This window comes from Grus americana, chromosome 2, assembly GCF_028858705.1.
Source record: "Grus americana isolate bGruAme1 chromosome 2, bGruAme1.mat, whole genome shotgun sequence".
NCBI lineage: Eukaryota > Metazoa > Chordata > Aves > Gruiformes > Gruidae > Grus > Grus americana.
Window position 1 is genome coordinate 67498336 of NC_072853.1, and position 16752 is coordinate 67515087.

Here is a 16752-nt window from a genome sequence, read left to right on the forward strand (position 1 = left end):
ACAGCCATGATAATGCACCAGTGGGATCCATTTGAGCCCAGCTCATGAAGTGGTTCCTGTCAGTGTATGAACCTTGACTCTATCAGATTTCAGGTGCTGCTTTCATGAATCTGCTTTTCTAAGCACTTGGGAACCTATCTCACAATGCTGCAATGTATTTTTAAAGTATTTTGATGCCTGTAAAAAATCTGTATGTATGGTTTGCTGTAGGGGAATTTTACCTTTGACTTCTATGTAAATAGGATCAAGTCCAGGAATGCAAACATCTTTTCCTCCTTCACATTTTCACAGGTTAGGAAGAAAGCTATGACGTTCTTCTGTCATTCCAAAATCTGTCAAAATTGCTCATGGAAACCTTTAATCTTTTAAGCTCCCAGTCTTTGTTCCACAAAGGATATTGTGCAAGTCAAAACAGTGTATCTTTGTTTCCTCCCCTTTCCATTTTTGGTTAAGAAAGAAAGACTGAATAAGTCTGATTGCTGTATCCTTGCTCTTTTGATGAAATTTCAACCTCTGATCAGAATAAACGCTGACTTCTGAAGAGGGCTATTGAACTCAGCAATCCCTTTGAAAATTACTTTGATTTCAGAAGGGTATAGAGCTTTAGCAATTGGTTTTGAGGATTTATCAGGCTAAAAAAACCTGAAAGACAGAATCCAACATCCCCTTTTTAATCAAAATTCCCAGAGATTTTGGATGAAAAAGAATGAGAAATTTGGCTGCTAGATTAATTTATAGGACATCCAGGACACTGGTCCACCCATTGCTTTCCTACTTTGGTTTCTTTGTTCTTATTCCTTCATACATCACTTGCATAAAAACACAGGACCAGAGTTGTCTCCCATGTAACATCCCTGTCTTGGCAATATTACATCAATTATGAAGTTAGCTCTTGGACTAGCGCTACAATTTACATTCACAATAGCAGATATTTTTGATGCTTCTAACTTGGCCTATGGCATTGCCACGAAATCTGCTAGAGCAAAACCAAACCAACCAACCCTTATTGTGCAAGAGCAAAAGCAGAAAAGTGTATCTTCAAAGGTGTATTTTGTTCCATGATAAGTGAAATGCATTGATATTTTCACTTTTTTCAGCTCTAAATAGTCAGGTTGAGTAAACTGCTGTGTGTAAAACATGTTAAATCCTACTTGGAACATAATTCCATGCTAGTTATAGTCACACCTTCTCTCACATATGGTATTAGGTCTGTACTGTGTTCTTTGTGCTGTTGTAAGGATTGGATCCACAACTGGTGTAAATCACTGCAGCTTTGCTGGCTTTGAGACAGATGCAGCCACTTATATCCCTTGTCTCTGAGTTTCTAGATTTGCAAGCATAACAATATTACATATGGCCCTTTTTATTCTGTCCTCAGAGTATGTAAATATTGGTTACTATGTGTTTGTGGTGGGTTGACCCTGGCTGGGGGCCAGGTGCCCACCAGAGCTGCTCTATCACTCCCCTCATTCACTAGACAGGGGAGAAAAAGTATAACGAAAAGCTTGTGGGTCGAGATAAGGACAGGGAGAGATCACTCACTAATTATCGTCAGAAGCAAAACAGACTGAACTTAGAGAGGGAATTCATCTAATTTGTTACTAAGCAAAACAGAGTAGAGCAATGAGAAATAAAATCAACTCTTAAAACACCTACCCCCACCCCTCCCATCTTCCCGGGCTCAACTTCACTCCCGGCTTCAACCTCCACCCCCCCTCAGCGGCACAGGGGGACGGGGAATGGGGGTTACGGCCAGTTCATCTCACGGTGTTTCTGCCGCTTCTTCATCCTCGGGGGAGGACTCCTCTCATCATTCCCCTGCTCCAGCATGGAGTCCCTCTCACGGGAGACAGTCCTTCACGAACTTCTCCAACATGAGTCTCTCCCATGGGCTACAGTCCTTCACGAACTGCTCCAACAGGAGTCTCTCCCATGGGGTGCAGACCTTCAGGAGCAAACTGCTCCAGCATTGGTCCCCCACGGGGTCACAAGTCCTGCCAGCAAACCTGCTCTGGCATGGGCTCCTCTCTCCACGGGTCCACAGGTCCTGCCAGGAGCTTGCTCCAGCATGGGCTTCCCATGGAGTCACAGCCTCTTTCAGGTGCCTCCACCTGCTCCGGCGTGGGGTCCTCCACAGGCTGCAGGTGGAATCTCTACACCCCCTCATCCTTCCTCCATGGGCTGCAGGGGGACAGCCTGCTTCACCATGGTCTTCACCACAGGCTGCAGGGGGATCTCTGCTCCGGGGCCTGGAGCACCTCCTGCCCCTCCTTCTGCACTGACCTTGGTGTCTGCAGAGTTTCTTACATCTTCTCACTCCTCTCTCCGGCTGCAAAAGCTCTCTCTAACTGTTTTTTTTTTCTTCCTTCCTAAATATGTCATCACAGAAGTGCTTATTAGCTTGGCCTTGGCCAGCGGCGGGTCCGTCTTGGAGCCGGCTGGCATTGGCTCTATCAGACACAGGGGAAGCTTCTAGCAGCTTCTCACAGAAGCCACCCCTGTAAGCCCCCCCGCCCAACCCTGCTACCAAAACCTTGCCACGCAAACCCAACATAGCGTTTCTTCTAATATACCAATTCTAATGTAAAATATGAAAACATGAAAAATGAGAAATGGAAGATTGCTTGGCTTTGGTGCTCAGTTTGAGGGCAAGCCTTCCTCATTGTTGGATCAATGGTTCAAAGTTTATAAGAGACAGTTAATAGCTATAATTAAATGAAGGCTTGTGAAATAAGTCACAGTACAATTCCTCCTGGAGAAGAGTTGCAATTGTCATCCTGACAATTATAGACTTACTGATATTTCAGCAGAAGTTTCCGAGAAAGCTATTATCATTCAGACAAAGGGCAGCTTTGCAGTAATTCTATGCTAGCTGTATCTTAAATAAAATAATTCCATTTCGGAAGAAGGGGAAGTAAGGACTAGGAGACCTAAACCAAAAATAGCTAAACCATAAAATATCCTGAATATATCACCAGTCATAAAATCTTTAGGTACTTCAAATATGAGGAGTGCTTTATTCACTGTGCTGCATCCCTTGTTAGCCCAAGAGACTGACTAAACCAAAATGTGTTAGAAATGGTAACTGGTCTGGTTATTAGGGGCATCTGCTTGAGCTGGTACAACAGCAATAGATCTGTAGAGACAAAGAGCTAGTGATGAGGGGTCAGTGTCCACATATGACATATTTCCAATAAGGTCTAGACTGATCCAGTGGAAAGGAATCAGTTTGTACTCCCTGATAGCACTGCACACATGGTCCAAAGTCTGGCTATGTGGAGATAATCAGGAGATCAGTTAAAAAAACCCCCAACACTCATATGAATGAACATGCTATTGTATATGCAGCCTATGTTAATGTTTTTGTGTAATTCAGGCTTGATCCTTGGCCAGTTAAATAAGTGTACTTCCACTGACCTATTCATATCTATAATTTTATAGAGCTGAGAATTATCTTCCTTGTTTATCCATTTTCATTGACACTTTCATTGATATACTTTTAGAAGGAAAATTGCAAGTTTTTTCTGTTTGTTTCCCTTTTACTTTAAGGTGTTTGGACTTCACCCTAACGCAGATATAACTTACCAGACTAACCTGGCTAATGAGACATTAAGTACAATAGTGAGCATCCAGCCCAAAGACAGCAGCACTGGAGGAGGGGAAACCCGAGAAGCAGTGGTGCAGCGTCTTGCTGATGAGATGCTAGAGAAGTTACCTCCAGATTATAACCCTCATGAGGTATATGCTGTTTTACAGATACAGATGTTTTATGTATGCGTGTATGTATGTATATGTTTTATAAGTTTTATTGTGCTGCTTAAATTTAACTGGCACGTGTTTTTAAAAGCTGTTAAAATTATGCATACTGTTTTATAAGTCTGTTCCCATTTATTATCTAAAATATTCCTACATCAGAAACATATATTTCAAGTGCCATAGTCCACTTAATTAGTCACCTTAAGTCAGAACAGCCATTAGAGACTTCAGAAAATTCTCTTTAGTAACTTAGAGAAGGATACCGGTGCCTCTTTCTGAAGGGTAAGTGATTTTATAGTGGTTACAGCTTTCAATTTACCTATTCTTATTATGATACCACCATCATGAATAATGGATTTTATCACTGAGCTTTTCATCAGAGTTTGAGCTATAACAGATATATTTGCCAATCTTTTCTTGCATTTTTGATTAACAGTCTCATTAAATGGAAAATTCCAGCATAAACACTCTTGCATCAGTTGGTAAGTAGGATCTGGTGTCTTGCCATGTGTTTCATGAACAATAACTGTTGAAAACCCCTAATTTCCACAATTTTATTATCTACAATTCTGTTTTGCACTGATAGTGGTTTGGTTTTTTTTTCTCTGGTTGCAGTCCAAGCCTGTAAAGTGCCCAGTATGCAGTATTGCAACTTATGTTATACTGTATTTTCTTCTCTGGCCAACTTAGAATGTGCACTTAGGTTACAACCAGTAGTCTTGGGGCCCTGACAATATTTCCTGTCTTCTGTTCCACTATTCATCTCAGATGTAATACCTGTTGTATAAATAGCCTCTTCTCTGCTACCATAATTCAACTCAGAACTTCTCTTTTCTTTCCCTTCTTGGCAAGATCCTTCCAATATGCAACTTTTTTTGGTGAGGTTTCCTAACAGCTTTCTTCATATAGTTATTTTTCCATCCATCTCTGCTTGTATTTCTCTTTTTCTTGTCACCTGCTTACTAAGTGATCACCAGTGATAGTATATAAATCATTTATTTGTAGAATTTGATTTGGGATGGAGTCAGTTTTCTAATTTTCACATTGTTATTGATTAATAAATAAATATTGTAAATATCAAATAAAATTAAATATAGTAAGTATAATAATTAATCACACTTAATTACTAATTTAATAAATTTAATAATTTACACCTTGGATCTACACCTATAATCTACACCTTGGATTGTTCTCAGTCCTTTTCGCTTATCCTTCCTATCAGAGTAAAGCTTTTTCATGGAACTAGCTTTTTTTCGAGTTTTATTCGACTCCTTAGAATTCTTTTTTTTTTCAATTTGCAATAGCAATAGAATACTGAATGGTGTTGGCATATATGGTTTTGCCATATTTGTAATATGTGTATTGAGCTAACTTCTTTCAATGTATTTGCTAAATCCTCCAAAGGAGTATTTCTTTATTCCCTTGTTAAACTGCCAACTTTTTTCTTCCTGAAGAATTCGTAATACTCAGAAGACATCAATAGTACTGGACTTTATATTGTAACCAGGGGGTATTCTTGCCCTCAGATTTTACCTCTGGGAAATTTGCGCAGTGCCTTTTAGTCTTGTAAAATGCACACATGCTTGTTTAATCCAAATTTGACTTCTAAATTGTTTGAACAAATACTACTTTTCTCTGGCATTTCTTCTGTTTAATCTTGGTCTCATTCACTCTCATTCCTTCTTGGTTTATTCACTCAGGTTATCCACACAGAACACAGACAGGATAGGCCTCCTCTTTTCAGTCACTTCCTCGAACGTCTTAGCTTTGGAGGCAACCAGTTATGGACCCAGGAGCTACAGTTAAGGATAAAGTGTTTGGAGGGTTTATTTTCAAAGTTCTACTCCGCACTCTTGTCTCTGTTTTACTACTGTATTTGGGCACAATACATATTTTATCCATGTGACTGTGTAAAAAAATCACCACCAATTATTTTCAGTGCTCTTTCACTCTCATCATCCAGTAGTATGACAAGCTATTATCTTTTCTCATAGTCTGCCAATCATACATGCAGGTTTTATTTTCTTACAAGCAATCATCTTTATAATGATGCTCACAATTAGACAGTTCTTTGCTTCTGTACCACTTCTTTGACATCCTCTCTGAGCTTCAAGGAAATCTCTTTTGCTTCAATTTGCTTGACAGCTGTTCTCTTATGATTCAAGTAAGGAGATTCATGCCTGTACAGCACAAACCAATATTAGGTATTAATACTTCAGCATCAGCTTGCTCTCCCTCCTCTCCCTGCTTCGTTCTTACAAGCACAGTTAGAGGATGTCCTGTTGGATCTACTTTTCCCCCTTGTATTTCTTGTAAATGTATTCTGAGCTCAGGATATAAGTTTGTTTCATTCTCTTGTCAATAAGTGTAGATACCACCTCTTCCTGGTGATTCCTAGTTTTCTCAAGCTCTGTACATCTTGATCTGTGAATTGCACTTCTCTCTGATTAATCACGCCACTCTATTTACATGCTGTTTCTTCAATCCACATTACTGATGGATGACATGGTACTTTTCCACAGAACTATCAAAAAATTACTCTTTGTTTCTGTATCATGGTAGTCATTCCTTTGCTCTGAGTATCTACAGAGCATCCTCTGGTCATTTTCCAACAGTTTATGTTGATAAGAATGTGTTCCTCTGTACGTCTCTTTGGTTGTGTCAGCTGCATGGCAACTTCAGATGCTTATTCTGCAGTATTAAGAGATTTGACATTATTTCTTGCAGTTCCTGATTCTTCAATATTTCCTTCTTCATTTTGTGTAATGGATTTACCCTTTCTCTCATTCTCTAGATCTTAGAACTTGTTTGGGTCTTTACCAGTGCTTTCTTTGTCAGAGAGGAATTTCCCTTTTCTCCCATTAGTGCCCAGTTCCACATCTGCTACAGTTTGTTTATGGTGCCAGGAGTGTTGTGACCTCTACACAATAAGCAAAAAATCTGTGTCAAATGTGTTTCTCATCTGAACTGAAGCTCTGGAACCTCTTGGGTGGAGAGGGCAGCAGTAAGCTGTAAAGAAAGCTAAATTTTTACATGAAAGTTTGCATAAACTGGTAAAAAAAAAGAATGTCTAAAATACCAAAAGGAAAAAAAAAAGATTATGTTCACTAACATGTAACCAAGAATTTCATTAGACCAGAAAAGAAGGGGGAGTTTAGATGTTCTCTGAAGGAAGAAGCAACAGAATTTAGCAGAAGCTACAATATAATAAGCAAAGGAAATTAAACTTACAAGTATAAGGAGCGAAATGGATTTTGTAATTACTGCCTGTGATGTCTGAAAGAAAGGGAATGAGATGGGTTCTGTTTTTTGTCAATTTAAGTCAACATTTGGTCATTCAGGACATTATTACCTATATTCACAACATTATTACCTACTACATCAGTTTAACAATCCTGAAACAAATAAAACTAATATACTAAATTGTAAGAGACTGAGGGAATGTGTCAAAAAGGGTTCCTATGCATGCCTCATTGGATAAGAGCAGTAAAAAGAAAAACATTCATTAGTCCAGCAATGCAGCATGGGCTTGCTTTTAGAAGAATATTGTGCTCTAGTAAGACCATGACGTGGTAGTCTTTGGGAATCCAGTTACAGAGATACTATCAGTGGAGAAAAGGAACAAAAAAATTAGGAAAGAAATTAAGGTAATTAAAAGCAAATACTCTTCAGGGAAAGTGGCAGGTGCCTTTGGTATCTTTGATCAGTTCTTGTGGCTTCCTTTTGAAAGCGTGGAGTGAATTTGATCAGAGTTCAAACCCCAGCAGACTAGGTTAGGGACGGATGGTACTGAAACCAATTATTTGCTGACATTCAGAGCCCTGGATTGTATTTTCTCTTGATACATTGTGAATCCAGAGAAAATTCAGACTGTCACACAGAAGCCTTCATTTCTCAATTATTAGTCTTTGGCAATGACTTTGGAACAAACAATTTCAAAACAGGGCAACCATTTTACCCCATGATATATGCTGCTGCTTTTGCTGTTATGTTCTTGTAATGCTTCCTCTCACCAGTCAAATAAGTGACTCAATGTCCACCCAAAAGACTATAAACAAAACAAGTCACCTTTGCATGCTTTATCAGACTGCAGTTTGACACAGGTGATGGAAAAGCAAAATAAACCTTCCTCCTGACCTAAAACTGTCTTCATTTTTCACACTCCAAAGGCAGAGTCAGAGTACGAGTTCTGCTTTCATAACCCCTTTTGCTTCTGGGTTTTGCCTCACAGGTAACAGAGAGATTAGTTGTAAGATGATTAGGTCCAGTCAGTCCATGTGAGTGAAGATAGATGCAAGAATAAATGTCAGCCTGTCACACACAGAGTTTTCTAATGAAAAAGATACTGCACTTTATTGGAGGTTGGCTTTTAACCCAAGTAGCAATGTTTTTTTTTCCTTAAATATTTTTTGTAGTGTTGATTTCGTCTTACCCTCTGCTAAGGTTATGACTACATTAGCAAGTATTGCATGGAAATAGGAGTTCATCTGAGGACCCCACCCCTGCATTAGATGGTTTATTGGGGAATTAATTTTGGTCTAACTCTAGTCTGGGCCTCTAGGCTGAACACCCGTTAGTGGTTGGAGTATGTTAGACTCCTGAAACATGCCTTTTGGGTTGGTTTAACTTGAAGCCAAGCCAGTTTGTATGCCTGGAGTCTACTTTTCAGTGCATTTTATTTGCTAAAACAAATTAAAAATAATAAAAAAAAATTTCAGGGTCTGAACTTAAACACTAACATAGATGCTTTGTAAAGTGGCTCTGGTTTACTTAGCAACCCTATCAGATATGGTGGTCACCCAGCTCTAGAGCTTCAGCTATTTTCTACATATTTCACTGCCTGTTTCCCTTGTATACAACAGGGAAGTGGTCCTTGACACCACTTGAAAAGAGCTTTTGCTTGGACACACCTTGAGCTTGTCTTTCTTATTCAGGCCTCTTATTTAGACCATCGCACAGAATGATGGACTTCCCATTTCTGCTAACAAAGAGTATAGCAAGTAACCAAGTCTAATTGAAAATAATAGCATTTACTGAAAATGATAGGCAGTTAGTACTACAGTAACTGGATCACTGATCATTAAATGGCATGAGTTCAGCAGCTGCTTTTCTGCTGAATATCCTATAAAGTATGTGGTGACAAAGGAGTTGGTGACCTGAGTACAGCTAAGAAATTTGCATAGGAATCTGACAGAGATATGCATTGCAAAATCATGTAGACAAAGCTATTAAGATTATGATTTTAGTTGCTCCTTTTTTAAATCACCTTGTTTTATGTTAGATGACAGCTGTTTGCATAATGAAAAAGAGATGTTGTAAGTGGGCTTTATGGAATTTGTGTATTAATCTCAGAAAGGCTATTTTGGTTAGTGAGGTTTGTCTTTTGAGTTTTTTTCTGTCAGTTGGGACCCATCTCTTTATGTCATAATAAATACAGCATTGGAAGTAAGTCATCTGATTGCTTGATAAGAATTTTAATACAAAAACAGTCAATCATACTTCAGAGATGGTATTTAAAACTAATCTTAAAAGCAAGACTTCCAAGAAAGGCGCTATGTTACCCCTAGTAAATCTCACTGCAGATCAGGATTGATTTGTATACAATAAGGTAGGAAGTATGTAATTTTATTCAGTTTTCATATCTGGTTATGCTTGGTGCTCCAGGCTGAGTGCTGTGAACATATCTAGGATAGATTAACAAATTTCTGCATTATTGGTTCACTCCATAATTCAAAACATTACAGATATTTTTGTAGGTACATGAAAACAAATCAGAAGAATGTTTAAATTCTGAGAATTCACTAAACAAACTGTATGATTATCAGTACAGTAATATTTTAGAATATTTATTTCATCTTCTCTTTGTAGATTCATAAATATCAATATTTTGGAAAATAACCCCTTTAACAACATCTTCCCTGCAATTTTTCCTCAAATGGGAGAAATTCTTCCTCTAAATGATCCCCAAAAGGAACACATGGTTTGTAGGCTAGAAAAAAGTGTATTTCTTATTTAAAGGATAAAATGCATGGACTATACTCTTTATAATCCCATTCTTATTAGTGGCATGCACTAGACTTCTAAGTTTGCTGAAAAAAAAAAATTCATAGTGGTTTTTTTTTTTTTTCTCGAGACAGAGAATTACCAATTCTTGTAAAATTTTCAGAAAGCAGAAGCTTTCCCTGGATTTTGTATGAAAAAAAATCAGAATACTTCATTGTGTGTTTTATCCAAAAAGAGTTTATTGTCTCATCTCTAGTTTTGTGATAGCTGATTTTAGTAGCTTTTTCTCTTTTATAGGAAGAAACACATTAACCTAGTCTGTAAAATGAACTGTCACACTGCAAAGTATTAGCATAATTGGCTGGCATCTATTTCTTGGACATTCTGTCTGACAAACTCATGGGTCCTTGTGATTAAAATATGATGAATAACCTTGCTGATAGCTGTCTCCCAAGGAGAACAGCAGGTAAAGTTGAAAAAGAGTATTTTATTGGACTTGGAGTTGAAACTCGAGAATTGGAAATTGTCAAAGCATTGACTCATTTATACTAGGTATTATAACTACTCAGCTGCTATATTATGTTCATTGTGCAGAAACTTGCTATTCAGTATAATAATAAGATCTTTAGTAATGACTACTATGTGTAGATAATATGTAGTATACATAATAATGTATACAATGAGATATATGAGTACATCTGGAAAAATACAAAGCAAAATCCTGTGGACTTCTGGCCTTGATGAAATAGCACGCATTATACCAAATCTTGTGGCTTCTACTTGGCTGCAGTAGAATTGCAATGATAGTCTGCTCTTTGAAAGAATAGACTTTCTAACTCTTTCTTCATCTTTTGTTAGTAAACTCAAAATAAGCTCTTACATTATTTTAGCAAACTGATCCTATGGGTCAGCTCTTTTATTATACATGAATGGCCATATAGATATCTGGATCTAGGATCTCATTTTACTATTTGAGATCTCTTTTTGGTTCCACAGTCCCCTTGCAGAATTTCACCTGCAGAGGGAAGGAGTGGCTGTGGCAAAGATCAGGGTTCAGATTTCTTCAATGTGAAAGATGATGCATGTGGCTGGGTGGTAGCAAGTACAGAAAGAAGGCCGTTGGCTTTCTGAAAGCTGAGTCATAGTGGGGAAAAACACTTGAAAGTCTTAAAAATCAAGAATTCTGGTACTATATGAGGTATAGGCACCACAATTTTTGCGGGTGCCACTAAATTCTCTCTCATGCGCTGTTGCGTACAGTGATTTTTGATATACGTGGAACATACAATGTATGTCTGAAGCATATTGTATATGCATCATTATGCTAAAGTGAGACAGGGAATGCTTTTGCTACTGTTGTTGTGATATGTCCTTAAGTAACACAAACAACTAATTCCATTTTGAAAATGTTCCCTTATTAATATGAGTGAAACCCTTATGCTTAAAAGTTCAGAAGGCCAAAAGCTTCTACCTGCAACATGGTGCACATAATGGTGTAATAGAATTCTGTGGCACCTGTATTATTCCTGGCAATCTTGCCTCTCTAGTAATGCATCCATGAGCACCTTGTTTTATGAGTGGGTCACGTGCTATTGGAAGCAGCAGCTTTTATACATCATTGTGCTTGTTAAGTCAAACTCCATTTGTAGCATTATTTCAACTCAGCAGGGCAAGAAGAGGTGAGAAGGTTCACCTAGCACAATTAGGAAGTATGCAGAAGTTACCATCAAACATGCTTTTTTATAGCATGTGGTGTTTTTTTTAAGATCTAAGACCCTGTAGCTGAACAAGGACAGAAGGAACTGCTGTGTCCCTTCAAAAAGAGGGAACTTTCCCTCCTTAGAATGATGGAGGAGCTCCTTTTGGTAAGCTAATGAGTCACAGCGTGCTAAATCTTAAAGTTGGCACAGGACTTGCATGGCCATCTGTTATATAAAAGTTTCTTTTCTCAGGAATTGTGCCATACAATTGAAAAAATTATACTTTTTCTTTCAAAAATTATTGCATGGGAAACAGAAGATTAAATTTTATATTCATTGCACTATTCTTGTTTAGGTGAAAGCCCAGCTTCAAAAGATGGGAGCTATTCAACCCATAAACATATTTCTCCGTCAAGAAATTGACCGCATGCAACATGTTATATCAAGAGTTCGGACTACACTGACTGATCTCAAATTGGCTATCGATGGTAAGTTACAATATTAAAAATCATACTCATTAAGATGCAATATTTCTTGCTAGTGATTGCTTATACGATATAACTAACTAACTATTTCCCCTCCTTACCTTCCTTTTTACCTCTTTCTCTTTTGTTCTCTCCCTCCACACATTTTTCTCTTTTTCTCTCTTTATCATATGACCACTAATTCTAGCCCGTAAAGCCTCCTGACTGCACCTCTAAGGACACTCTACCTTAATTTATTCTGTATGCATGTGCTCCAGTATTGCAGTTCATGTCCCACAGCACTACTACACTTCTGTGATTCTCTCCAGGATCTCTACAGAGCTCAGAGAAACTGAATTGCATGATTAGGTCCACAGGTCATGTGCCAGAGTGATTTATGAAATTAAGTCGAGACATAATTATATAGAACAAGGTAGAAGTGTTGCTGCTAAGTAATTGAGAGACAGGGCACTCAGGAGGCCAGGTGGTACAGACTCCAATTTAAGGTGAGATTTGCAATGTTCGTGAAGCTGGTTATACCAAATAGGATGTCTCTAAATGGAAGCTGAAGTGAGTGGGAGTGCCAGTCAAAAGAGAATGATAGGGTTCTGCTTTTAGCCATCACAGGAGGTAGGCACCAGCACTCTCTATCTCTCAGAGACAGGAGTATTTGGCTGAAGTGAGCAACGGTGAATATAGTTAAAATAAATCAAGAGTACAGGCAACTAGAAGCAGATGGAAAATTTGATCAGAAAAGGAGTGAGGAAAAAGAAGGGATGATGATGTTACTGTGTGCTTTTTGTTTTCACTTCCCATTTTGCTCATCTGCAAGAGTTGAAATATCCAGGAAGGAAAGTATACTGTTGCTCAGCCAAGCTTCTTGAATTAACAATAAATGAAAATGAAGCAGGAATGGTTCAGTTCCACTGGTTAAGATCTCACTGAAGTCTGCTGTTCTCCAGCAGAGGCAGAAAATATCTGAGACAGCAAACTGTCCCCCCAGGGAGAAGGTCAGAGTGCCTCAAAACTATTCTCTTCGGATATAGGTGATGGCAGTACTGTGATCTGTCTTACTGGCTTTTTCCAGTCTTTTGACAACAAGTCTTTCATGAGGGGAGAATTTTTTAATTTGTATTTTTGTTACATAAGAATCAGCAAGGATTTTTTCCTATCATTTGTATGATTCACCGAGGCAACAATGCATGCTTCAGAAACTTCATGCCTATAATCTGAATCTAGGAAAGAAGTTCATAAATGTGCCCAAGGCTAATTAGCTTCCATATCCTGTAATAACCTATGCAAAGATCAAGCTGGAAGAAACAATTGTCCTCTGTTTCAGTACTGAGCTGAAAGTTTCCCTTTATATGTACATAGAGTCCCTTTTCAAGTAAATTAAAATAATACTTTCCATCCAAGAAATTACTAATCTTTCCCTGATTGTGATAGGTATATTTAAAATCTGAAAATGTACAATATTCTGCCGAGGGGTGGATGAGTAACATAATTTATTTGCACTTAGTATTCGGTTCCACAGTCATCACAGTCCTCTACCAGGTGTTTAATCAAGTTAATGCTGTAACTCTTGTGCAATCCTCTAAAACATTATAATTTTCTTAGGGACAGGTAAGTTAAATATAGTGAAAATTTGCTCTGAAAACAAAATTGGGTGTATAGTTACCAATAATGATTAATGGCTTCTGGCAGATTCATGATACATCAAGTTCATGTGGTAGACCGTTAATTAGAGGATGGAAAAAACATTTAGGCACTCTGTCGTGCCTCAGCAAAGGGGAAAACCCCAAACTCTCTTATACTGGATTCTTCCCCAAAACTAGTCAACTGCAGTCTCAGATCATCTGAGGTGCTCCTTTTTCTTTACAATGAGGTAAACTCATCTGCCTGCTCAAACAGGTCATGTGAATTTTGACATCTGCCCTGGTCATGCATCCCCCTCTGGCTTCATGAACCTGTTAAAGCCCGAGGACCTGCTTATAGCAGATCTAAATTTTCAAACAAATTTTGTGTTTAATATAGCGCATCTTCATGTTGTGTCACGTAGCTTTGTGAAAGGAGGTCTGAATATTTGATTCTGCAGGTTGGATGTGAATAGATGGACCTTGTCATCTTACTGTTGCTCATTGAGTTACGTTTGAGGTAATATAAAGCCCTCCTCAGTGAGAGCCCATGTGCAGCTGAACTTGAGGGATGTTGAGGGAATGAGCAGAGCCAGTTTTGTCCCTCTATCCAGAGGGCAGATATAACAGTGTTCAGCTTTTGGGAGGTGTGAGGATGCTCAGCATGTGTCCAACATGTTTGTTGGCAGCCATGCCCCACGAGTCTGCATCTCTACCAATAAACTCTGCTGCCCAGAGGGATACTTTTTTTGGATCAAATTGTAATAATTAGATTGTAGCTGCACTTTGTACTCTCAGTTATGTCCCAACTATTAGTTTTGTTTTAATTACTTATTGATTGCCCTTTCACAGTTGGTATAATACAGAGCTTCACATAAATCAGAAAACAGCAATGATGATTGTCCTCTCAAGTGACCTAAACAGAGGCAATGTTCCAAATAGAGAAATCTTTTTAGAGACGAGGAAAGAGCTGTTTTCTCATTTTTTCATCTGGGGAGCAATAAGACTTGGGGCTTGAACCAAAACTCCAGATTCTAATAGGTTATGAACATCAGATCTTGAGCCCCTGGCAGAAGGTGACCATAGTCTTTGTAGGGCAGTATACGAGCTATAGAGTTCCTGTGTACATGCCTTATCTTCCTCCTGTGGAAGCGTAGATGCCTCTGGCACAGAGTACTAATACCCTGGCTGTTTGGGAGTGGGCACTTCAAATTCCCTCTCCCAGTAATGAAGATAGTTTGTTTAGATGCAGTAAAATCTAATGACCCATTCAGTTATTCCTATTCTCTTAGAGTTTGTTTGAGTAGAGTAGAGGGGAACTGAATGTGGCCTATCTGTCACCTTGGGTGGGGAGGGGGGGGTGTTCTTTTTATTTCTCCATGCGCTGAAGTAGGAGTGGTAAGCGTTTTGATGGCACCCTGATGTGTCTTCTATCAGTGAAGAAACTAAGAAGAGAGATTCTGTGGGAGTTATCCCTAGTCCCCCTTGAGTGGCTTCCATGAGTCTCAGCAGTGGAGTATACTTGTAGTAGCACTAAAAGCGGATATTGAATCCTTGGCAATGGAAATAAGCACAGCTTTTAATTTGGTTTTATTTCCTGATTTTTTTTTAACCTACTTAACATTCTGCTTAAGGGTTTGTCATGAAAGAAACAAATGCTTAACACATTTATTTATGAGTATATCTGGATTCTACTTTGGTCATAAAACTATGTCCATTTGGCATTTGTTTCTGGTACCTTATGGTTTTGTGTTTTCAAACTAATCCCTTGGTACTGCCTACTACATGAACAAGTGAAGGCCATACAGGAAACCTTGGATTTGTTATCCTTTCATGTTATATATGTGCCACATGATCACAGAACTCCCACTGCTATTCGTGCAGTACTTGTAAAGTTAGGAGAGAGAAGTCCTTTTCCTGTTAACATATTTCCTGAGAATATGGCAATCCCTCTAAAAGCTTTTACATGACTTGTAATGTGTAAAGATTTGTTTCCACAGGTTCAGAGTTTTTGTTCCTTACATTTTTCTTAGTACTTGCAAGACAAGCATTGTACAAATACCTATGGGAGCCATAAGCCATAAGACCAACATAGAACACAAAAAAGTGGAATCAATACAAATAACTATTTCAGAAGTCATCATGGCATTTGTCATGGGAAGCTCTACCAGGCTTAAGCAAACTTGTCACTGCAACTACAATATGGCACCCTTCATGTTACACAGGTTGCGTATTTTCGTGCACACCATACATAACCTACATGCCAGCACTTGAAAAAAAATCACAGATTACTCTTACTCTACACTGAAAGAGAGGGCGATCAGAGCTTTTGGAAAAATAGGATCAGGAACAAGTATATTACTAAGGGGAGATGAGTCTTTGCTATTTGGCCTCTTTTTACCCACACAGTTGTATATCATAAGCATGTTCTTTAAATGATGCATGGATTATGTGCATGAAAACATTAAAATTAAGACACCAGCATGTTTCAGGTATATGTTTATGCCAAGTTGAGAAGTGTGAGAAAATACAGGTGAGACAATTGAGACAGAAGGTATTGGACAGTAAAAAATGATGCATTTTTGTATGTGTTTCTAATATTTTTGGAACCTTATAATTCAGACAAAGCTGGATAATAACTGTTAATAACAAGGCCTTGAGAAATACTGGTGCATTTCACTAGTTTCTGCACATCTCAGTCATTGATCTACTATCTTATTAAAAACTATTGCATTACCTGCTTTTAGCTCATCACCATCCTTGTACTGTATTGCTAACAAGCGTGTTGGTCTTAGGTGTTTCCCTATTTTCATTCATATAATGGTATCTTGAAACTTCATGTAGACGCAAGGTAGCATATAGTTCTACATACTGAATAGGAATCACTTAGAGTTCCTGTGTCATCTACACAAACTTGTGTTAAGCCCCTGAAAGAGTGAGGTAAAGATTCACTATTTTTTTCCAACTCGGAATACCATGATCTTGACAATAGTGTTTGCATCACGTTGCTGCAAGGAATTTCTGTTCAGTGTATGTATGTAGCACCTTACAAGAGGGATGTAAATGAACTCCAAAAGAGCCAGAAGAGGTAGCTGATAATTCATTCTAATCTATGTGGCAAAAAACTGAAGCCCAGGAAAGTAGTCTTGCCAGAGTGCACAGGAAAGGTAATTTCACACAAAGGGAAGGAGTATG

The 16752-nt window shown here is 38.4% G+C and overlaps 1 protein-coding gene across 5 annotated transcripts in view; it reads left to right on the forward strand.

The window, feature by feature from the left end:
* LOC129202965 (dynein axonemal heavy chain 5-like) overlaps positions 1-16752 on the forward strand; it is a 165442-nt gene that overhangs the window by 134023 nt on the left and 14667 nt on the right. For all 5 annotated transcript variants that reach the window (XR_008575879.1, XM_054816739.1, XM_054816740.1 and 2 more), the window contains 2 exons: positions 3550-3738; positions 11815-11947. Coding sequence is in view for 4 of the 5 variants with exons in the window: in XM_054816739.1 (XP_054672714.1) it covers positions 3550-3738; positions 11815-11947 (322 nt within the window). In the remaining variant the exon portion in view is untranslated. The remainder of the gene's footprint in view (positions 1-3549; positions 3739-11814; positions 11948-16752) is intronic.